The sequence below is a fragment of the Myotis brandtii genome, unplaced genomic scaffold, assembly GCF_000412655.1.
Source record: "Myotis brandtii unplaced genomic scaffold, ASM41265v1 scaffold871, whole genome shotgun sequence".
Lineage (NCBI taxonomy): Eukaryota > Metazoa > Chordata > Mammalia > Chiroptera > Vespertilionidae > Myotis > Myotis brandtii.
This window is the reverse complement of record NW_005371555.1, coordinates 676,060-701,267: the sequence shown is the minus strand read 5'-3', so window position 1 is coordinate 701,267 and position 25,208 is coordinate 676,060. Positions and strand designations below refer to the sequence as shown.

At 42.9% G+C, this 25,208-nt stretch overlaps 1 protein-coding gene across 2 annotated transcripts in view; it reads left to right on the top strand.

Moving 5' to 3' along the window:
* The first annotated feature begins 4,673 nt into the window (after positions 1 to 4,673).
* Positions 4,674 to 25,208, top strand: part of TEK (TEK tyrosine kinase, endothelial) — a 108,828-nt gene continuing 88,293 nt past the window's right edge. For both annotated transcript variants that reach the window (XM_005884899.2, XM_014532293.1), the window contains exon 1: positions 4,674 to 5,336. In XM_005884899.2, the coding sequence (XP_005884961.1) occupies positions 5,285 to 5,336 (52 nt within the window). In that variant the 5' untranslated portion in view covers positions 4,674 to 5,284. The remainder of the gene's footprint in view (positions 5,337 to 25,208) is intronic.

Sequence of the window (25,208 nt, the reverse complement as noted above, 5' to 3'; positions counted from 1 at the left end):
ATAGTAACTTTAACATTTTGGTGTATATTTGTTGTGTGTGTGTGTGTGTGTGTGTGTGTGTATAAGTTTCACTCTATTCAAATGGCATTTTTTTCCAGTCAACAATCTACCATAAACACCTTCTACATCTCCAATGTCAATATGCTTCCACCACAATATTCTGACACTTGACTGTTATTTCATTGTGAACCAGAATATATAGAAAGAATTTATTTTGTTGGCTATTTAGATTGTTTCCACATTTTGATAATTACCCACAATGCTTCTATAAATGTAGGAACACATCTTTGATTTTGGATTGGAGTGTAACATAAAAGTGGATTTTCTGAGCCAAAGGATGTACATCTCAGACACCAATTATAATAACACTAAAGGCCTGGTGCACGTATTTGTGCACTGGTGGGGTCCCTTGGCCTGGTCTGTACCCTCTCACAATCCAGGACCCCTCTGGAGATGTTGGAGGCCTAGTGCATGGATTTGGCCCGATCCCCGCAGGCCAGGCCGAGGGACCCCACCAGTGCATGAATCTGTGCACTGGGCTTCTAGTATGCATATAAAATCTTTGGTTAATCTCTTCCCCCTCCCCGATTCCCTCTGAGATTCCATGTTTCCATGCCTGTGCATTGGGTGTCTACCCCCTGATGGTCAGTGTGTGTCATAGCTACCGGTCAAATGGTCGAACAGTTGGACACTTAGCATATTAGCCTTTTATATATATCTATATCGATATCAATATAGACATAGACATAGACATAGATATAGATATATAGATTGTGCAAGTTATTTTCCACATCTCTTCACACACATTATTTTCATATCCATTGAAAATTTTATCAATCCGTCTCCAAAATGTTTGTTTTCTATAGATTGTTTTCATATACAAAGTGCAAGAAAGCAGAGAAAAAAATGAGATGTCAGGCAAATGCCTTGTTTTGTTTGCTTGCTGTTGTTTTTGTTGTTGTTCTGGTCTCAGTGTGTCCAGCTTCATCAAATTAAACTGAGTAAGCTTGACTCATGCGGAAGCCCTTTTACTTCCCTGGGGGCAAGGCTGTGGGGACACCAGAGAGCCGGAGAGTAGCTTTTACTATTTTGGAAGCACAATGAGAACTGGTGGCATTTCTCAGTGTCATCAGACTTTTCCATTACCTGTCAAAGTTTCACTTCAAATACTTTCCTAGGGTCTGGGTACACCCTGTTGGTTTTTATGATGTTTCCTGTATTTCTCTTTGTTTACTTTTCTGCACAACGTGGTTCAAAGGTGAACTATGAAAAAAAAAAAGAGCCATATATTAAACTTGTAAAAATTGGAGGCAAAGAGACCAGGGTACTGACACTGCCTCTGCAAGGCACAGCTGGTGAATCTTTAGCTGTGTGGGGCCTCCTTTCCTCCTTGCAGAGGGGAGATGGAGTTGTGAATGGGGAGGAACGCCAGAGAGCTTTTACTCCATATTTACTTCTGCCAGATACTGTGTATATATTACCTCACTAATTAAGTATTATTTGTCTGCATTTTAAAGATGAGGAATTTGAGGTTCCTAATGTGCATTAAATTGCCGAGGTCATACAGGGAGTAAATTACAGCTATAACATGTACTCTGGGTTTGCTTGACTCCAAAGCCTATTCTTGATATGAGTATATGAGTAAGAGTGGGAGTATTTGTATTTAGTAATTTATTAAGCATTTATTTAAGATCTATGTTCCAGACACTGCGCTCAGGTCTGGGAATTCAGCGGTGACTAAATTAGATATGGTCCCTGCCTCCTGAAGACTGCAGTCAAGTGGAGGGAAAGAGACATAAAATATGTTCCAGACACTGCGCTCAGGTCTGGGAATTCAGCAGTGAATATAATTAGATATGGTCCCTGCCTCTTGAAGACTGCAGTCAAGTGGAGGGAAAGAGACATAAAGTGGTGAAGTTACCGATATATGATTACCACTTGTGATTAGTACAATGAAACAAAAGAGCAGGGTGTTGTGGGAGAAAAACGAGGGAGAACTCATTTGAATCACAGAAGACGTTTCTTAGGCTGAGAACTAGGAGATAACTGGGAGTTAATCAGACAAGGAGGGGAAGACCGTTTCATCTTTTCGAGGTGGATAGAGCAGCGGAGGGTAGAGAGCTGATCCCCCTGGACCCCAGCAAGGCTCTTTAGGAAGTGCAGATGCCCGATGATGGCCACAGCCCGCTTTCTAGAGAAGGGTTGTGGTCATGTCCAAGTATGTGGTATTTCCTTAACATGTTATGCGTTATTAGGGAGAAGTCCTCACAGATGTGGCTACAGCCTCTCCCTTCCCTTGGAAATCCTGGCATGCCATCCAGTGTTGCAACTTCCCAACCTGTTGCCAGTAGGCTCTGCGGCCCTGTTGGTCCCACAGTGCATGAAGCTCATGCTATTGCTTTGTGACTGGTTCTCTACGCTCTGACATCCACAGGGCAGAAAGCAGGGCAGCGCAAGTCTGGTCACTTGTGTCCACAAGTCATCTTCACTTTATTCCTGGAAATGATGTGCCAAAGATGCAGATGTCCCAGAGAAAAGGCGCTCAGTCTTTAGACTAGCTGTATAATCCTAGGCTCAGGAAATCCAGCAGTATTTACTAAATGGAAGCACTATTCTGGGTAATAGTGGAAAGGATTACATGGAAGATGAGGTTAAACGACATAGCTCTTTTGAAGAATGGAGACATAAACCGAGCAACATTGCTGAATTACAGAGAGAAGAATGAAACAGAGTCACTTACTCTGGGTAACAGAGAGAGAAAGAACTTGACTAACAATTTTGGGTCAGGGGAGATCTTTCTGCGTGTTGGAGGAATAATGAAACCGGGCTGCTTTTCTGGCTAATAGGGGGAGGCATCCCAGAACAGGAAGCAAGGTAGTAGCATCTTCAGCCCACAGAACCAGCCAGCAGGAGGGAGTGTGAGCAATGATGACTTCCATGTGTGGACATCAAGCACTAACAGAGGGAGCTGTGCCTGGGGAGACAGGTATCCTGGGGTTTGATCATTGCCAAGGCCTATCATTGCTGACCCCTGTGGCCTGGGGCCAGTGGACCTCACTGAGTCTCAGCCACCATGTTCTTAAAATAAAGCACACGTAACCCTCCCAGGTTCCCACAGGAACAGAGATGCAAAGCTAGCATCCTCTCTGAACTGCCCAAATGGAAGGACCTAGGAACCAGTGTGCGGATGCTGAGAGCGGGACAATCTAGTCATTTAGACTGTGCGCTGTTACAATCAGAAGGGAAATTGGTCACTTCCAGTCTAAATCCTTCATTTTACAGTTGAGCAACTGAGGCCTAGAGATGGGAAATGACCTGTCCACAGGCAGGCAGATCGTGGCAGAGCCGGGCCTGGAACCCAGGACCTCCGACTCCCACACTGGTTGTTTACTCCGCCAAACTTAAAGCCTTTCATGGGATCAGAGAATGGCTTTCTGGCAGCAGCTCCTGGGACTGAAATCAGAAACAGACTGGAAAGAATAAAGAAAATGAATTCTGTGAATTAGGCACAGTGCCAGATGTCTTTATGCATTTTTAATTTTCATTTAACCCTCTCGAAACCCCCACGAATAAGATATTATTGCCATTTTACACCTGCTCACTGAGACTCAAAGGGCTTAAGTATCTTGTCTCAGGCCCCACGTGTGGCTGAGCCCAGAATTGATCCCAGCGCTGCTGGCAAACTGAGCCTGAACCTTCTACCCCAGCAGATGGGAAGCATCCGTGGGTTCTCAGGATCATTGCTGATGTGATAAAACCTGGGACAGAGATTAGGCCAGGCTAGCAGCATCTGCCTTTCCCGTGCTCAGTAGGAAAAGAGGGCAGGGTGAAGGCCAGCGGATCAACTCTAAAGTCACAGTTCAGGTTTTGGAGACGTTATCATCTGGATCAATCAAGGGTCTCTGATCTCATTTGAGAAATGGCTACTCCAATAGCTCTTTTCCTTTTGGCCTATGTGCTCTCTCTGCTCTGATGAATAATATTTATATCCTGATCTGATCGCTTAGGTTTGGTTTTTACACAATTTAAAAAATGTTGGGCATAATTTCCTCCTGACACGCCATTGGTCAATAGCCACAAAATCCCCTCCCATTACTAAAATTCTTCTATGCCAGTGGTTCTCAACCTGTGGGTCACGACCCCTTTGGAGGTCGAACGACCCTTTCACAGGGGTCGCCTAAGACCATCGGAAAACACATATATAATTACATATTGTTTTGTGATTAATCACTGTGCTTTAATTATGTTCAATTTGTAACAATGAAAATATATCCTGCATATCAGATATTTACATTATGATTCATAACAATAGCAAAATTACAGTTATGAAGTAACAACGAAAATAATTTTATGGTTGGGGGTCACCACAACATGAGGAACTGTATTAAAGGGTCGTGGCATTAGGAAGGTTGAAAACCACTGTTCTATGCCAAGTTCTTCAAGAAATTAGATCACCTTCAGCTGAATTAGTAATAAAAACGAAAGCCACAGCTAGTCGCAGGGATATCTTTGGGCTCTTGCCCAACAAGTAAATCATCTGTGTGAAAGAACACAGGCTAACAATTTTGGACTCTCATCTCTGTGGCCACACGGTGACATTGACCTCACCGGTAGGTAATTAGCCAGATTAGATGCCTTTCGGGTTGTGTTCTCTCATCACGAAACCTTCTTTTCCCAACTCAAAGCACGTGGGCTACAACGAGAAAACAAAAGCACAAACCGCCCCCCCACACCCAGAAGCCCCTTCTGCCAGGGATCCCGAGGGGACCCGGGAGAGCGGGAGAGCCGTTGGAAGGCCGAGGAGGGCTGGTCTTCATCGCATACCACAAGTAGGTGGAGGGCTTGTTGTTCTGTTTCCCGCCTATGAGAGGATACCCCTATTGTTCCTGAAAATGCTGACCAGGACCCACACTTCCAACAAAAATTCCTCTACCCCTCTGGCAGCAGCAGAAGCAGCAGCCACAGATAAGTGTTTTGATGAATTGCAAGATGGAGAGGGTTTGCCGTGCCCCCAGCCCTGCTGATACCAAATGCCTTTAAGATACAGCCTTTCCCATCCTAATCTACAAAGGAAACAGGAAAAAGGAACTTAAAACTCCCTGTGCTCAGAGACAGAAATGAGGCTGTTACAGCCTGCTTCTCTACTGTTCCTTCTTGCCTCCGACTTGTAAACAAGAACTAGTAGAACGTGAGAATGGAAAGTCACAAACCTCTGGGTGCTTGAAAGGATCCCCGGGAACCTCATGCACATCTGCGGGACCTGGATGGAGAGACTGGGGGAAGCATGGACTCTTTAGCTGGCTTAGTGCTCTATGGAGTCAGCTTGCTCCTTTCTGGTAAGATTTGGCTTTATTTTATTTTTAATTTAGTATTTTTTTTAAATGGTGATTCTGGGCGCTCTCACTATTTCTTAGTGCTGGTTAACAAGAAGCAGCTGTGGCGTGGGCACCGTTTCTCTGTTTAATATGTAACACTCCATGTAATGCGCGTGAGGACTGAAAAGCAAAGTCCTCGTGGCATGAGCTGCCTTTCCCCGAGTTTCTCTTCTGCAAATTGCCCCGTGTGGCCACAGACTCCGTGAGGACGGGATAAGGTCACTTTATTTGAAGAGATTTGCTTCCTTGGTACATTATTTGATGGTTCCTCAAGAGGGATTGTTTTCTTAATTTAAAAAAATGAAGAAGAAACCTGGTTTCACCTACTTTGAAGAATTGCATGCTGAGAATTACGGGACCCACTAAAAGCAGTGTACACATTTGTCATTTTTAAATGAGAGCAAGAATGCTTTGTCTACAGATTTCATATCTGCATCCTAGTTTATTCAAAGCAGTCAAAAGAGATGTATTGTTTTTTTCTAGTTGTTGGGGTCAGGGAGTTTAGGGCTATATAATTTTTGTTTTGTCTAGAATATTTGGCATACAGTCTTGATTGGCCCAATGAAATGAAAGTTTAGGTAGTCACCCAGGTCCCTGGGCGCCAGAGAGCATGGCAGCCTGTTGTGGAGTTCAGGAATGGTTGGCCGGCTGTTTTTAGATTTAGTGCCTGTTGTTTGGACTCTAAATAGTGGTGTGGCCCTGTGGTTTGTGCATCTGCCTGACAGTGGTATCAAAACTTGAAGTGAAAATAAATCACAACTGTAATCGCCATCCATCTCTCCCCTTCGGTTTGGAAGCATCCTAATTATTGTAACAAAAATAGAATTGATCCTGGAAATGAGTTTGACAAAATTTACTGACTTAATGGTGCAGGCTATGTTACATTAATGGGACTTGATCCAAATATACATAAACATCGGTTATATTATTTTTCTGTATGTTTGAAATCTCAAATATTCAAAAATTAACCCAATATAACAGAATTGCATTTGGAGTCATTTGGTTATAGCTCTTTAGTTTGCTTTCAACAACCAGTTATATGGAGGATTCAATAATATTTTTAAAACTAAGAACATGTAGTACAAATTGCTGAAGATGAAAGATTATCTGAGATGGTTTCAATACTTATATAGAAAATGTTCATATTAATATAGAAACAATGTTGATTTCTTTCTACTAATATGTACCTTTGCACTAAATAATTATCATCATTCCATTTGCTTATTCTCTGTGTAACATATTTATCAGTGATGTGAAATCTAGAACTGGTTCTACACCAGGGGTTAGAGTATTCAAAGCCCAGGGGTCTACAGTTGCTCTGAGGTACTTTTTAGGTTAAATCTCTCTCTCTCTCTCTCTCTCTCTCTCTCACACACACACACACACACACACGCACGCACGCAGGCAATTGCTTTTATTTACTCTCCTCCCTACCCCTGCCTAAAGTGATCATGTATGGCAATATGGTCTTAGGAAGGCAGCCATAAAATTAAACAAAAAAATGGCCAAAAGAGTGGTTCCATGTCTAGACCTTAGTTCCCTGAAATCATCACAGATGTCAGCAAGGAGAGGTGCAAACAGAAGGGTTTCATGATTTTGTTGAAAAGGGAGGGTGACACTAACAAGGCTGGCGTCTGGGGTAGGTCTGTTGTGTTGAAAAAAAAATTATACATATATATATTATTTTAATCCTTACCCGAGGATATTTTTCCATTGAATTTTAAAGAGAGTGGAAGAGAGAGGGAAGACAGAAACATTGATGTGAGGGAACACATTGATTGGTTGCCTCCTGCACACGCCCTGACCAGAGCCCTGGGCCAGGGAGAAGCCTGCAACCAATTCCTTGACCAGAATTGAACCCGGGACCCTTGAGTTTACAGGCTGATGCTCTATCCACTGAGCCAAACCAGCTAGGGCTGAATATTAACTTACATTCCCAGTCTGTGCCTCAATGAACATGAACACTCAATGCTTGAAAATTATAACAGGAATCCAGCATGATCATGTCTGTAGGCATGGAATCCATTCTCTAAGCCAAGCTCCGCTGGTAGACTATAGCAATGGAGCAAGGGGCTTATGGGCTTATCTCTCTAGTCCAGTGGGTTGTTTCTCCTAGTTGTCTGAACAAATAGAACTGAAAAATGATGTCACATTTACCTCAATGAAAGTGCACTGGGTTGCAGATGCTCACCCATAAGAGGGCTGGAGGAGATGTGTCATTTTAATTTTCAGATTTCCCTCAGATCCATGTAGATTCTGATATATTGCCCTCCCAATTGAGAATCATGGCCAATTTCAGTTTACAAAGAAGTTCTAATAAACATATCAATTTCTCCCTACTCCCCCATCTGCACCAAACCAGGCTGCCCTCTTTAAAGAGTTGTGTATACAGAAAAACAAAATAAATCACTCTTTCTGCTTATCATAGTATGTCCTATGAGATCAACACTGACCCAAGAGGAAGTCTCTGGTGGCATGCCTTCATGCCTCCTTTCTGTCTCATTGGACATTTTAAATAACAACCTGGATTCAGAGATAGTGGATATCTTGTCTGAGATGGCAGAGAAAATTCAGTTACAGGCATACCCTGGGGATATTGTGGGCTCATTTCCAGACCACCGCAATAATACGAGTATCGCAATAAAGCGGGTCATAATTTTTTGCTGGTGGAGGGTCTTGCACTCCATTTGTAAAATTGCAACATCTGTGAAGCACAATACAGTGAAATGCAACAAAATGAGATATGCCTGTATGAGGTCAGGAAAGTGGTTCCAGATGGAACTGCCTCATTAGGGCTGGTCATGTAAGGCTAATACCAAGTGTGAGTAATCAAGGGTGGAGGTCTGAAGCTAGGATGAGAGACACACCTGGGAATTACTTTCACCGGGAGGAGTTTTGCTTCCTTCACAAATGCTCCCTCCTAAGCATTGTCTTTGTTGGGAGGTCTCTGCATTTCCTTTCCAGCCCTACCCTGGGAGAGCTTCCTGCAAAAGCCTAGCTCTTCTAAGACATCTCTCCAGGAGGAAAAGACACTTCCAAGTCCACCTCAGAAGACCATGCCGTGTCCTCTAAGGCATTCAGATGGGCGGCCTCCAAACTTTTCTGACATTATCAATTCGTCTTCTGGGGCCCTTCCCCTAAAAAGACACGTGTGTGTGTGTGTGTGTGTGTGTGCGCGCGCGCGGGCTGTGTGTGTGTCTTATGTCACCTGCTTATTCCCTGTAGATGGCTTATTGGTTAAAGCACAGAATCAGGATTCAAATGGATTTCTCTAGGCTAGAAGAGTGAGCCAAACAAAAAGATACCATTTCAAAATAGATAAATGTCAAGTTATGCAATTGGGTTTATTATGTTCAATGTGAGAGATGTTTGTTAAAAGTTCTAGCTTTACCAACTTTTGGTGATATGCAAAATTCATAGGAACCAGCACATCCTCTGCTTGCTAAAAAGGTAATACAGTGAGGCCTTGACTTACGAGTGTCCCGACTAACGAGTTTTTTGAGATACCAGCTGTCTCTCCGCTGATTTTTTGCATTGAGTTGATAGAGTAATTTGAGTTAATGAGCTCCTTAACAAGCTCGGTCTCAGAACGAATTAAACTCGTAAGTCAAGGCCCCACTGTACATAAGCTGTAACAGTTTGCATTAGTAGAAATATAAGGTTTAATTTAGAAATAGTCATCACTCTATCGCTCAGAGCATATCTATTAACAATGAAGACACTGAGAAATTTGACGGTAAACATAGTAGACAAACAAGAAGGTAAGTGCTTTAGAAACCATGTTATATGTAATATTTAGTGAGGGAGAGAGCTGAGTGGCAGTGTTTTTAAGGGTTTCCATATAGAAGACATCATAGATTGACATTGTGTTTTGCCAGATCTAGGATCCAGGGGTGGAGGGAATTGCAGAAAGACAGAGTTTGGCTGTATTGATGAAAACCTTCTAAAACTTCTATTAACACCCCCCCGAGAGGAGTGAGCTACATACTGGAGAGTGTTCAGGCTTAGGTTGGGTGATCGCTTATTAGGAACATGAAAATATTATGTAGAGTGTGGTGGTTACTACACTGCCTTTCACATTCTTTTCATTTTATTGTCTGTACCTCTTCTATGATCACTTAGTCTTAGCAGATGGAGAAGGGTTCAGAAAAGCCACCAAGATCTTTGCCCAATTAAACCAAACTGGGTGTGTGTCCTGAATATGGACCCAAATATATAGTCACTTTACACTGAATTTTAAGTCAATATGCCTTTTGTGGGAAAAAAAGCCATATGAACATGTGCTATGATGACTGTCTTTTGAAGCCACTGCTCTATGGTAGAGCTAATCAAAAATGCAGAAGAAGGAGAGAATGGATGGTAAAGTCACAGATCTGGGGTTAAGCCCAAATTGGATGAGCATGGGCAAGTTATTTGATTTTTCTAAGCCACAGTTTTATCATCTTTTATAGATGAGACTATCTATTTCCCAGAGTTGTTATAGGCATCAGGTGTGATAATGCATGTACAGTATTTAGCCAGTAGAAACTCACTTAATAAATGAAGTTAGTTTAATCAAAAGAGAAGTGTTGCTGTGAAGCCAATACTAGTTCAAGACTGATCTAATCTTTTCCAAGATGTAGGGGAATCATTTGCTACTCATAGAAGCAGTTTCCTCCTAAAAGACCTCAACAAAATCCAGTCCCTTAAATTTTATGCTGGTCACTGCCCAGCTGACAAGCCAGAAAACTTGGCCAACTATCCAATGCTTTTCCTCATCTAGCCATTCATCCCTTCTCATGGCCTTTCTGCCTCTAACAGGCCCATCTCCACAATATATGTGTTCTTTCCTCTTGGCTCTTGTTCATGCTATGCCATCCATTTGGAAATGACATCCTCCATGCCCATGTTACAAATACAGTTCAACTCAACTTGCCCAAGCCAACTCTTCCTCATGACGTTCTTTTCCTAATTCTGAGTTCTCTTATTACACAGGCTGTATCTTTGAGCTCTGGGCACATAACTAGTAGATTGAGCCAAATCAGCCTCTAACATCTTTGACAAAACACATATTACTTCTTTTTTATTCTTTATAGTGCTTGTATTTGATGTTCAGTAGTCTTTATTGAGTTTATGCCACAGTGAGAAACTTGGTATATGGCACAGTAGACCTGAAATAAAAAGAGAAAGTTGTAGAAAGAGTTTTAGCCACACTGAAATAATAATAATAATAATAATAAAATAATAATAACAAAACAATAATAAATCAATTCATATACATTGCAAATGGTATTCATTTATATCTTAAAAGGTTGCCTTATGTTAAGTATTTGATGTAAATAAGGTCAAAACAAAATCCTTTTTTCCCCCTTAGGTATGAAACATAAAAGATATACACATGAAAATGGGTTTAATCAGGACTTTCCTAATGTTAGGTATTGTTAAATACTACCCAAAAGATATACATACTTTTTATTCAATAGACATTTATTGAGTTATTGCCTGCCTATCATTAATTAATTAATGCATTTACTTACCTATTATTTCAGTTAATGAAGACATATTGAGGACTTCTTTGTGCTAAGTACTGTACTGGATGCCAGGAATGCTAAAAAGGAGAGCCTCCCCCTCCTCTCCACCCCCCACTAAACTCACATTTTAGCAGAAAAGATGAATATAGGCAGATGAATTATATGACATTGTAATAAATTATATAGTAGGAATATATACAAAATCTAGCTTTTCAAGAGCTACAAAACTTTTATTGGCTTAAAAAAGTAGAAACTTTTGCCCAAATAGTATGGCTCAGTGATTGAGTGTCGACCTATGAACCAGGTCAACATTCAATTCCCAGTCAGGACACATGCCTGAGTTTCAGGCTCAATCCCTAGTGGCATACAGAAGGTAGCTGATCAATGATTTTCCTCTCATCATTGATGTTTCTGTCTCTTCATCTTCTTCTTCCCTGAAATAAATAAAAATATATTTAAAAATTGAAACTTTTAAAATTGAAATTAGACAGAAACTTTCAATTAAATGTCTAAAACACAATGTCAACTTCATTAATTGTTATAGATAACATTAATTTTGATAGTAATGAATATTGCCAAAAATTAGAGCAATTGTAGTTAGGAGCTACTCATAGATAAATGATTTTAAAACTAAGAAAATAAAACAGAAAAGGAAGAAAGAACTTTCCATTACAGGGAGCAGGGGGTATGAAATAGGGCAGGCTCCAGGAAGTTGAGTAAGGCTAGAATGTAGGGTGGAGGTGGAGAGTCAAGATTGGGGTCAGACTGGGAAGGGCTTTTAGGCCATTTTAGGCAGCTTATACTTCATGCTGTACATGTTGAAATTTGGCATCGTGTTTTTTCTATCATACCTGATGTATGTCTTGGAACATTCACTCTGATGATAGTATGGAGGATGGATCGACATGGCAGAGACTGTAGGCCTGGGCCAGTGTTGCTTCCCACCCTTTTATTCAGGAAGGCCTGGATGAGGAGGGGGATTGGAAGTGTTTAGGAGATAAAACTCTAGAGGGGCTGGTGATTGATTGCTTGTGGAAGGTTGAGAGAAGGGAGAGAATAAACCTTGCTTCAGGATTCTGGTTTGCGTGATGTTGGTGCCATTTAGTGTGGTGAAACATGGCAGAAGGGACTGGTTGGAGATGGGCGGAGATGGAGCAAGGACTTATTTTGTGCATGTTGACCTTGAGGTTCCATGTAAAGGGAAATATTTAGCAAAATTTGGCTTTCTGGGTCTGACGCTCAGAAGAAGGGGATTGGGCAAGGAATTGAGACATGGAAATTTTTGGTTTATGGTAAGAGAAGCCATGGGCATGACTATATCCTCAACTTAAGTGAGGGGAAGAGAAGGAGGAGTTAGCTAAGGGTTCTATGAAGAAGCAGTCAGAAAAGCAAATCCAATCAGATTCCTTTCCTAGTTAGCTAAGGGTTCTATGAAGAAGCAGTCAGAAAAGTGGTAGGAGAAGCAAATCCAATCAGATTCCTTTCCTGGAATTCTTGAGAATTGTGCTGTGATAGCTAAGGAAAGAGAATTTTAAGAAGGGGATAGTAAGGTGGGGGCAGCAGAGTGACAGCCCCAGGGCCTGGCGTGGGGGACCCAGACTGCAGGTGTATTGTCTTACAACAGCTAGATGCACTGATAATATTCAGAGCCCAAACTGGAAGGGATGTCAGAGGATCAACTGGCAGTGCTCCGAGCCTACAGGAAAGGGAATGTCTAACGTTGCCTCCCTTATTTCTGGAATTTAAAACTGATAACCCAATTCCCACCAGTCTGGCCAGACTATTTCTTTTCTTTCTTTCTTTTTTTTTTAATCCTCACCCGAGGATATGTTTTTATTAATTTTAGAGAGAGAGAGGGAGAGAAAGAGAGAAATGTTAATGTGAGAGAAACATTGATCCATTGTCTCCCATATGTGGCCTGACCCAGATTGAACCCACAACCTAGGTATGTGCCCTGACTGGCAGTCAAACCCACAACCTTTTTTTTGGTGCATGGGACAACCATGCAACTGAGCCACCTGGCCAAGGCGAGCCACACTATTCTAACTCACATCACACGTGCAGAAATGTTTTTAAGAGTGAGCCATCCCTACTTTTGTGTAGCTCCCACCCCCACTGCCTCCTTTTGTCCCTTCAGGAATCTGACTACCCTTCTCCCTGTGTCCCTGCCCAAAGACTGCAGGGACAGGTGTGGGCTTGTGGGTCAGCCAGATGGACAGAGTCCTAACTTTTCAGCGCATCTGTTGATTAGAGGGAGTGCATTCCCACAGCTTGGTGACACGGTGTCTAAGATGGTATGGTTGTGACACAGAGAGGAGAACATTTCAACATGAGCCAAAGGGACCCGTCAGGCAGCCTGTTGAGGGGATGGTGTGTTGTGCTGTTTGCTCTCTGCTTGTCACAGACCCTTGCCCAGGGCTTGCCAGCGAGGTGTGTGTGTGGTCACACCCATCTCAGTAGATCTGTCAGCTTTCCCGCTTTTGTTAGAGGGTGATATCATGCTTCCTGGGGGGAGCGCTGGAAGACAATGCTCGGCCACTTTCCTCCAGATACAATAGGCGGAGTCAGGAAGGCAGTATTGACATTGCTGGGCTGGGAGGCACTCGCTGCTCTGCAGCCGTCAGATGGTGAACCAGCTTAACCTTGGCACACACGGCCTGGGTTGTGCAAGGCGTCTGGCTGCAGAGCCAAGGGGACTCCGCCCTGCGGACAGGAGTGCGTTAGACATCTGGGAATCTGGGATGGGCTTCCAATTCCCATCTCTGTGTCAAAAACAACCACAAAACAATAATAGTACCAGTAATAACAAAAATAGCTACCACAGATGACTGCCTTTATGTACCAAGTGTTGAATATGATTTTACTCTCTCCCAACAACCTTGCACAATAGGTATTATTATTCTTGTTTTTAAAGAAGATTTTTAAATTGATTTTTAGAGAGAGAAGAAGGGAGAGGGAGAGAGAGAAATATTCATATGAGAGCAAAATGTTGATTGACTGCCTCCTGCCTGCCCACCACTGAGGACGTGGGCATGTGTTCTGACCAGGAATGAAACCGGCAACCTTTCAATGGATGGGCCAATGCTCAACCAATTGAGCCACACCGGCCAAGGCCAAGTTTTAAAATATATGTTGTTCACAAAGGTTAAGTGACTTGCCTGAGGTTGAACTGCAGTAGACGTCCATTATTTTGTACTGCCTGGCATCTCAGTTTATAGCTGCTGCCCTGATTCCCCTCCACGTGATTCTGATGGGACTGCGGTCACTGCTCTCACTGTGCACCATCCATCTGACGATGGCAGTTGGTTCAGAGGGTGGATGCAGGACCCACAGGGTCAGTTAGACCCTTTCCTGGGAATTTCTGAGCAAAATACTCTCTTTCCTCAATGAGGACACTGTACATCTGGAGCTGCCAGCTTCCGTGGGCACTTGAAGGTAGCTGGTCTTTGGTAGGAAAGACTGAGGGCAGTAACAGAGAGAACAGGAGCAAGCCAGGCACTCCGATGTTATTTGAGCACTGGGTCCAGTGGTTTTAGATCAGAGACCCATCCCTGTGCCTTCCAATTATGCGAGCCAGCCATCCTTATTTGCTTGTACTATTCTGAGTTGATTTCCGTCTCTTGAAAGTGAATAGTCCTCAGTAGAAAATGATGGAGAACAGAGTTGAAGTGAGAATGACCTGACCCCAAGTTCTGAGCTCTTTCAAAAGCGTCACTGTGCTGTGTTCTAATTAGTATTTCATGTTCACCTCAGGCTGGTTCCTGGAAATGAGACTGATGACAGTATTTGTTCATGTGATTAGGGGGAAGATCTTAAAAGAGATACCACTTAAAAGTACTTAGTACAGGGTTGGTACACAATGAGCATGAAATAAAAATCAAATGCTCTTAATTATTTGCTTATAAACAAAGCTGTTGACGTATATTGCCTTATGCCAGTCCTTTCAAATCACAGATCCATCCCTGAGGGCAGGTGACTCTATATTCTATGCCAGATGGAACTCCCCACTTCCCTTGGTGACACTCAGCATTGGTACCCTAAGGTTGGCCCTGTCTCGGGAACAAGGAGAGCTAAGCTTAGAGCTGTGTGTTTGGGAATTTTGCTAAAAATCTGAAGTATCAGGTGTGTGTGTGGGGGGGTCCTACCTGTGGCTCTACCAGCTCACAAAATGGTGCTCCCTACTTTTCTCCTGCCAGCCCCTCATTGCCTCTTTTCTCTGGTCCTGACTGACCGGAAGCTGTAGGGTGATTTTTCTCCTGTAGGACCCTAACTCATTTATCCCAAACCTAATTCTTAGTTCTTGACTGTTTACTATAGAATTGTCATTTCCAAGTGGAATGTGCCTCACTTCTGACTAAGCTCATAATTGGATTATTGGACCCATCTTGGAGGGAGGAAGTGTGTGTGTGTGTGTGTGTGTGTGTGTGTGTAAGTAACAATAGCTCTGCTCCCATTTCACCATCTTTCCACTAATCCCTTCTCTCAATTCCTCTTGTGTCTAGCACCTCTTGAATCCAGAAGGCACTTTCTAATCTTCTGGAGTTGGTTTAAACACCCACCTATTTACTATTTACTGCCACCACTTCAGATAAAAGAGCAGCGGGGAGGAGGTGGTTGGCTGTGGTAAGCAAATTTTCAGGAGCCAGTCTTTGTCTACCTCCCCAGGCTCTTGTGATTCTTGGTCCCTCATGCTGTGTTGGAGGTGTATTTCAGTCACACCAGGCTCTCTGCAGTTCCCAGACATACACTTTCAAGCCTCCTTGCCCTTGTGTATGCTGTTTCTTCTGCCAGGAATGTCCTCTTTACAGTCTCTTCTCCACCTGTCTAACTTACTCATGCTTTGAGGTCTATCTCAGCTGTTATTTCTTCCAAGAAGTCTTCTTTAACCCCTTTAACTTGGGTAAGGGCCCTGCCTCAGCCTGGGTTCTATCAAAAAAAGGGCCTGGCCTGAGGCAAGGGCACCTGTGCAGGTAGATTGTTAGGGAAGCGATCCCCGGGGCAAGACTGGGGGACTAGGTGAGTAGAACTGTACCGGGATGCGTTATCACGTTGGCCACTGCTACGGATCCAGGTGCTCCAGACCTTCTGAGGAGCCTTAAGAAATGAGACTCAGAACTGTTCTCCTGCAAAGGAAGAAAGGCGTTCATCCATTGCTATACTTTGCCTTTATTCAGGCGCTAAGGATGTGTAAGAAGCTAGTGGGTTACTGCTGATGTCCTGTGCCAGAGAAAGTTCTAGGGGAGGAAGTGAGATATACTCGCTGGGGCTCTGGGTGGGCTACTTGAGTTTACATCTGCTCATAGCTGGGGGAGGCCTGCACAGAAGCAACCCCTGCAGAAGCAGCTGGGGTAACAGCTGGGATGGAGAGAGTTGTACTGGTGCCCAAGAGGTGATGGAAATAGCCACTCTTGCGCTCACCTCTCTCCAGTACTTAGAAAACTAAATTACAATTTATAGTGTACTTGTTGGTTTTACCTCTGAGGCAATCAACTGCATTTGGCATATCAATATTCTCAGCACCAGAATAGTATACTGGCTGCCAGAGAAGGCTTTAATAAATGATTTTCCCCTAGATTAAATGTTCTGACCTAGTGCTTCCCTAAGTGTGCTACGTAGACTGTTGCTGGCCTGAAGGATGATTTTATGAGGTGCTTGGAAGAATATTTTTTATTATGACATATATTAGTACATAGATATAGATACGTGTGTATATGTATTATATCAATCACATAATTTTATGGCTATTCTGGCTTACCAGGCTAAGGAAAAAAAGATGAATTAAGGAGAATGTTTATACAATTTTACAAGGAACATGTAGACTCAGCAAGAATTATGAAAGTGATGCATAAATCAATGTAGTTTGGGAGACGTTGCTATAACTAAATTAGTCAATCCTTTAAAGATCTTCGTGTGTATGTCCAAATAAAAAATAGAAAAGTAAGCTGGCATGTAATTAAAACAATCCTAGTGACATGGACAAAGTGGAATAGAGTCTCATGGTGATCGACCTGTCTCAAATGACTGTCTTCTCCCAGGAAATCTACAAAGAGGACATTAGTTAATAAATCACAGACAAGATCTAGTTTATCCCTTGGGCATATTGAGGATCCCTCAAAAAAGGCCCAGCGGTTAGCCAGCAGACCAATGAGCAATGCCCACCAGTGGAGGAATGGGTGGGTCCGTTATAGTCATTCATTTAAGCTAACATGTAGTGAGCACATTATATGCAGAATCTGCTAGGCAATGAGTTACAAAGATGGTAAAGAGAGGGACTGACCCCAAGTGGCCTGCAGTCTGGTGGTTGAGGAGCTCTGCCCCAATAGAGGCTGACAATAGACTGAGAACATGGGAGCTGGAACGAGTAATTCAGGCAGAGAACAGGGTCTCCTCAGGAGGGTGACGTTGGAGAAGGATAGTAGGAGTGTGCTTTGTGGAAAATCAGGAGTGGAGATGAGAAGTAGAAGCATTCTTGGAAGAGGGAAGCACATGGAAAATGAGGAACACAAAGTTTTAAGAAGCATTTGTGCAGTGGTTCTGCATGGCAACACTCTAGGCTACACTGAAGGAGGTGGAAGGGGATAGAGCCAGGAAACTGGGTTGGGAAGAAGGAAATTTGCTTGAGGATGGGCTGAGTGGACAGGGACAGAGATACTTCTGGGAGATGTTAGGATGTGGGATGAAGCTGGGTGAGGGAATGCAATCACCCAAGGGGTAGTTCTGGGAACACCTATATCAGGGGGTAGAAGATGAGGAAACTGAAAGCATTCAGTGAGACAAACCAAAGGAACTTTCAACTACATCAAAAATAGCAGAGGAGCAGGGTGAGGACAGGGACTAGAGAATTTGGCAATTAGGTGCTGTTGCAAAGCACTTTTAGTGGATGGGCAGGGCTGGGGTTGAGTACGTAAGCAGATTTCTTTCTGAGAGATGCCCGGCAGGTTCCTGTATCCTTGTGCTTTTCTGTAAGCTTGGTTCTGGGTGATCTTGTAGGAGAAGGGGTGAGGTCCTCTCTGCTGTTGCTGACTCAGGCACTGGGAGCATGTGCAAAGTTTTGAAGGAAGTTGGGAAAGACCACTTCCACAGCAGACATCTCCCCTTCTCCGGGACCTGGTCCCCAAATTCCCTGAATTAGAGGATTATTATAGTTTCACTCATAATTGGTAATGGAGGGAGATGTTTTCATGGAGGGGTCACACTGTGACCTAGAATCTATATATATAAAAGCCTAAGTGACCGAAGGACCACTCGACTGGTAGCAATGATGCACACTGACCACCAGGGAGCAGACACTCAACATACAGGTATGGAAACATGGAACAGACTAATGAATCTCCTGCAGGGAATGGGCTGAAACTGGCAGTCTGACATCCTCCGAGGGATCCCCGATTGTGAGAGGGCACAGGCCTGGCAGAGGGACCCCACTGGTGCATGAATCCATGCACCAAGCCTCTAGTAACAGAATATTAGAACTTCCAAAGGCTTAAAAGATGCTCTCTGAAGTGCCTTCACAGAATGCTAACTCCAGGAGAGGCATAGAATCTTTTTAATATCAGGTGCAGCTAATGCGCCAGACCTTAAGAAATGCTGATATGATTCAACCTGCCTATTTTACAGAGTCGACACTGAGCCCCAGAGAGTTCAGCCCTTAGCTCGGGCTCACTCAGCTCATTAGAGACTGTTTCTTCACTTTAACAGAGAATGTAGAAGGCAATGTACTAGTACATTAGAGATTACCTCACATACTGTAGAGTCAAATGGGGTGAGCTTGCATTCCAGCTTTATCATTGTATTGGTTAGCTATTGCTCCCCAAACTCAGTGGCTGAACCAGTGTTTATGATCATGCCTTTGGGTCATTCGAGGTCTTGTTGGTCTATGCTTAGCACAGCTAGGTGGTATTGCTTCAGGTTACAGCAGCTGGGGCAGCTCTGCTTTTTGCTGCAGGTGTGTGGGTTGTCTGGGTGACTCTGCTCACATGTATCTGATCCTTCCTGGGTCAACATATTACCCACAGTGTATTGTTCTCATGGCGATGTTAGATCGCAGAGGGCTAAGTAGAAACAAACAAGTGAGGTTCTTAAGGCCTAGGCTCAGGACTGCATATTGTCACTCCCAGTCATATGCATGTCCAAAGTCAAGTGCTGGAAAGTATACTCTGCCCGGCCACAGGTGCATTTGGAGGCGATGAGTAACTGCTATTAAAATTTAAAAAAATTAATTTCCAGGGGCTGAGTAATATGTTTTCTGGAAAGGGGGCGGTAGGCCAAATAAGTTTGGGAACCACTGGCCTAGGCTCAGGACTGCATATTGTCACTCCCAGTCATATGCATGTCCAAAGTCAAGTGCTGGGAAGTATACTCTGCCTGTAATGAGGCCAAAGCAAGCATGTAGATGCAAGGAAGGTTGAAGAATTGGGGCTGACAGTTCAATCAGGGTTAGGGTTGACTTGACACACTGGCCCAGCATCAGCCGTTCTCCACCAGCAAAAGGGCTCAAAGGAGTAACCTTCCCAAGAGCCCCCAATTACTCACTTATGAATTCCTTTCTCTCTCTCATAAGTGCATCATGGCTGCAGATGTGAGGCCCCTGGCAGCGTGGCCTGCTTTGTGCGGCCTGGCCCTTCCAGCCCCTTCTCCCTGTGCATCTCACACCCAGAGTCAGCGGCGCTTTTCACACAAACCGTCTGCCAAGAGGTGCAGAACTGGAGCCAAAGCACAACAGCTGCAGGAGCTCAGCTGCATTCAGAGGCCTCGAGTAATCTCCTCCCAGGCCCAGCTAAGCACAGCCCTGGCCACTGAGTGACTCTCGAGTGCATTAGCCATCGGCAGCGTGTGATTCCAACATGAGTAATACGTGAATTCTGCCAGCTGCTTCTGGAATCAAACAAAAAGCAGTGTTGTTGCCAGCCAGGCGGAGAAATCGCCATGAACTACACCACTGTCTTCCCACAAAAGCTGGGAAGAGCCAGCCTCCCAGGCGAACTTCAGCCAGAGGCCCTCTTTTCCTCTTCCAGAGATTGCTTTCTAATGGGACTCAGGGCTGATAACCCTCCCGAGCCCACCTTTTCACTTTAACTAGGCAGTTATGCTCTCAGATGAGTCTGGGCTGGAGTCCCACTCAACAAGGTGAGAGTTGTGCGACCTTGGGCAAGTCATGCCACTCCCTCTAGATGGGGATAAGAATGCTGCCCACACTACAGAGCTGTGGTGACTGTGTGATATAAGCAGATCAGATGCATAGCAAAGTGCAGATTCATAAAAGATGCACAATAAATATTAGCTATCATTATTATTTCTTAGGTCTCCCTATGCCACTAGAGTTATTGCTCCTAAGAGCACCCTGTCTCCAAGAATCTGTATATGTTATCCTCTTCCATTCATCCCATTTCAACATATCGCATTCCTCCCCAACCCATTCTATTCTATGAATATTTATTGGGGATGTGCCCGCAACCCAGGTACATGCCCTTGACCGGAATCGAACCTGGGACCTTTCAGTCCGCAGGCCGACGCTCTATCCACTGAGCCAAACCGGTTTCGGCCATTATTATTTCTTAGGTCTCCCTATGCCACTAGAGTTATTGCTTCTAAGAGCACCCTGTCTCCAAGAATCTGTATATGTTATCCTCTTCCATTCGTCCCATTTCAACATATCGCATTCCTCCCCAACCCATTCTATTCTATGAATATTTTTTGAGCTCCTGCTCTGTGCCCAGCACTGGGTCAGTGGATGAAAGATCAATAAAAACCCTGGACTGATGGCTCGGCTGGTTAGAGCGTCATGCTGTGCACCAAAACAGTTGTGGGTTCAAGTCCTGGTCAGGGCACATACTTAGGTCATGGGTTCCATCCCTGATCAGGGAGCGTACAGAAGGCAACTGATGACATTTCTTTACCTCTCTCTGTCTGTCTCTCTGTCAGTCTGTTTCTCCCCCTTCTTCTCTAAAAATCAATAACAACAACAACAACATATCTTCAGGTGAGGATTAAAAAGAAAGATGAATACAATAAAGTCATTGCTGCTAAGTATTTGCTGTTGGGGTGTGACCTTTTATTGATTTTTTACAGAGAGGAAGGGAGAGAGATAGAGAGTTAGAAACATCGATGAGAGAGAAACATCGATCAGCTGCCTCCTGCACATCTCCTACTGGGGATGTGCCCGCAACCCAGGTACATGCCCTTGACCGGAATCGAACCTGGGACCTTTCAGTCCGCAGGCCGACGCTCTATCCACTGAGCCAAACCGGTTTCGGCCATTATTATTTCTTAGGTCTCCCTATGCCACTAGAGTTATTGCTTCTAAGAGCACCCTGTCTCCAAGAATCTGTATATGTTATCCTCTTCCATTCGTCCCATTTCAACATATCGCATTCCTCCCCAACCCATTCTATTCTATGAATATTTTTTGAGCTCCTGCTCTGTGCCCAGCACTGGGTCAGTGGATGAAAGATCAATAAAAACCCTGGACTGGTGGCTCGGCTGGTTAGAGCGTCATCCCATGCACCAAAACAGTTGTGGGTTCAAGTCCTGGTCAGGGCACATACCTAGGTCGTGGGTTCCATCCCTGATCAGGGAGCGTACAGAAGGCAACTGATGATGTTTCTTTACCTCCCTCTGTCTCTCTCTCTGTCAGTTAGTCTGTTTCTCCCCCTTCTTCTCTAAAAATCAACAACAACAACAACAACAATAACAACAACAACAACATATCTTCAGGTGAGGATTAAAAAGAAAGATGAATACAATAAAGTCATTGCTGCTAAGTATTTGCTGTTGGGGTGTGACCTGCTGATAGACATATAGTAGATTCTTGTTTTTCATAGTAGTTATGTTCTATAAGCCACCAACACAGGGTTCATTTCCTTCAAGTTGCAACATTTTTGTCACGGCATTCCTGTGCTTAGGAGCACCAGGCAGCCCTCAACACTATACTTGGAGGCCATCTTAAATGGTAAAACGGCCAACAGAAGGCACAGAAAGGTGAAAAGGTGGCACTGACTGTACCGGAAAAGAAGACTGGTTTGCAGCATGAGAGCTGAATAGAGCGATGCCTTGTTTCACCTCAGTTGGTAACATGTACCTGAGGACCCAGGGTTTCTGTTGCCCGGCATGTGATCCAATGACTGGGAAGTCACCACGAGTGTCAGTTTTGGGGTTATAAACAAATTGTAGGCAAATTCTCAGACATGGAATCAACAAATAATGAGGATAGATTGTTTATACAAATGAGTAAACAACTCAGACTGCAATCAAGTTTCCACAGAAGTCAGGGCAAGCACAGGAGAGGGAGGACTCACTGGGTTCAGTCTGGGGCAATCAGGTTCCTCAGACCCGAGTCAGACTTTCCAGCGCAGGAGGGCATTTCCGACAGACCAGACAGAGGCGGAGCATGGGAGATGCCAGCCCTACTTCAGCCAGATTAGCCAGGTTGGGGCTGGCAGGTGGAGGGATGTCTGCCTCCAGCACCAGACTGGGTAGCCCAGACTTGACTGGGTGCCCTCAGGAGGCCTCTTCTCACCCACATCCATTCAAAAGCAAGACCAGCACTCTGAGATGCCAGGCAGGCTTAAGGGATTGCACTCCACAATGTTAGTGAGTAGCAAAGTCTTTGGTGGGTCAAGGGAGAAGACGACTTGTGTTGGACCATGTGCAAAACTTAGTAAACTCACCAGTAGACATCTCTCTGTTCCTCCAGCTAAGCTCCTCCAGCTCCCAGTCTCCTCACTTCTCCCCTCCTTTCTCTTACTGCCTCTACTATTCCACTTTAATTTAACTTGTGCAAACCATTCTGCAAAACAAAGGCCAGCTCCTTACCTAACCCCCTCTCCCCTGGAATCTTAGCAGGAGCCCTGGATTGCTACTCAAGCATGCCTTTCAGGAGTTTGTACTCTACCCTCTATGCCTCACTTCAAGGGGCTCATCGAAGTATTCCCCCAGTGAAACACTTTACCCATAAGAAGTACAAGGTCCCAGATGAGTTACCACTGCCTATCGCTGCCCTGCCAGTTATTCCTCACAGAATCAGTATTTTCTCATCTTGGATGCATGCCCTATGGTTTCTGCAGTTTTTACAGAGCCAAGTCCAGGTCCTAGCCACACTAAATATTTGATAAATGAATAGATTTCTGCTAAATTGATGATTTTTGGGAAAGAGGCATCTCTAATGTTTTCCTCCACAAGCTGATATGTAATATCAATCATTGAGTTTTCTTATATATTTCACAGCAAGGTTTTACAATTTTTATCACATTAAGTTCTAAACAGTTTTCCTAATAATTCTTAGAAAAATCCCCAAATGGTTTTGAAACTTAACAAATCATTATGAATTTTATCTTGAAGAATAAGCAGGAGGAATAGCAAAGAAAATTCTGGGAATAAAACAGGAACGTCTTAGGACCAGCTCTACTAGATCTGAAGACAGAGACAATGATGTAACACAGTGGGGGACAGTCCAAGGGTATGGACACACAGGTCAACAGACTAGAAAGTCCAGAAGCAGACTGGAGTTTATATAAAATCTTAATATCCCATAAAGGATACAAATCAGTAGGGAAAGGAACAATAGTTCTAGGAAAAGTTATTTTTCTGTTTGAAAAAAAGAGAATTGTTTGAAAAGCCTATTTGTTACCTCATACCAAAATAAATTGCAAGTGGATTAAAGAGTAAATGTAAACATTTAAGCCATCAAAAGAAGATGGAAGTGAATATTTATTGACTTTTCATATGGAGAAGGACTTTTTAAGTTTAAAAACAATGGAAGAAAGCACAAAATAAAAATCAATACACTTAGCTACATAAATATTTAAACTGTTAATCCAACAATAAGCAAAATTAAAAGGCAAAGAACAAATTAGAAAATGTTACAATAAATATAGCATGTAAGAGATTAAAGTATTTTTTGAAAGAAGCTCATTGAGATGGAAGGAAAAAAATCAAAATCTCAATAGAAAAAGAGAGGAACAAATAATGCACAAAAGGAGGAAATACAGGTGGCTAATAATGGTGTGAAAAAGTTCACTCTCTTCATTAAAATCAAATCAAAATAAGGTACTATTTTTCTCTATCAAACCAGCAATTATTAAAAAAACAAGTGAGAATACTCAATAATGCATGGCTGGGGTTAATGAAATGTTCAGTCATATACCTCATACACTATAGCTTTTTAGAGAGAAATTTGGCAACGCAAGGTAAAATTTCTCACTTCTCACTGTGTTTGGATAGGCATGGTCTGGTGTTTAAAGAAGGATTTCATGATAAGGAGATACATTTTAAGATAATTTATATTCTGGTTATCCTAAATAGACCATTACATATAGTATTATTTTGTGGTTTTAGAGATACTTTTTGATGATTATTTTAATTCTTAAATTGTTATCACCTAACAGGATAAAAATAAATATAAAAGGACCCACATTTACCAGGACTACTGTGTAATTTGGGTACATAAAGTGTTTTTGACTGTTAACATATTAATTTATGCACTGTTGTTACAGAAAATAAAGAGATTGCAGATACAATCTCTTCCTTAGACATATTTATTAGAACATTCAGGTGGCCTCCTGAAGTAAGACTCAGAGCGACAGTGAAAAATGTTTCTTTCACAGTATTCGGTTGATTTTTACAGTTGGAAGCTACTATATAAATTGGAACTCTGGGTAATTATTTCAAATTATGGCATTTGTGTGCTTTAGTATATTTCTCTGGTTGCAAAAATAATTTATGTTCATGTAGAAAAACTTGAATACACAGAAAAAATATTTTATAAATTCAGTCACCAGAGTTAACTAGACATGCTTCTTAATTATATATAAATATATAACTATATAAATATAGATATTTACTTTGAGATTTACTGCCTGCAAACCTGAAGTTCTATAGGTGCTTGGGGAATCAACTGAATGTGTGCAGTTATTTTCTTCTAAGTTGACATTTGAGTATTGCTCCTTTCAAACATTACAATTTTGAAGCTAGCCACACATATTTCAGCCATTAGGTTTTAATTTCAAGCACACAGAATAGAGCAAAATTTTGGCTTTCTTTGAGTACCTTATACAGTCTTATCACTAAAGTCAATTTAACCTAGTTTTAACACCTTTAGGAGCCAAAATTAGTAGTGTGAAAAATTCTATTTGAAAAGTAGTCCTCTGGCTGATTAGTCATATTCTAAAATTCTGAGTCCAGGGATTCTGGACTTCAGTGTGTAGAGCACATGATAATCTTGTTCTCCAATTATGACCTTAGACCAGTAATTTTAACCCTTTTCATCTCATGGCACACAAAAGCTAATTATTAAAATTTTGCAGCACACCAAAAAAATATGTTTTTGGCC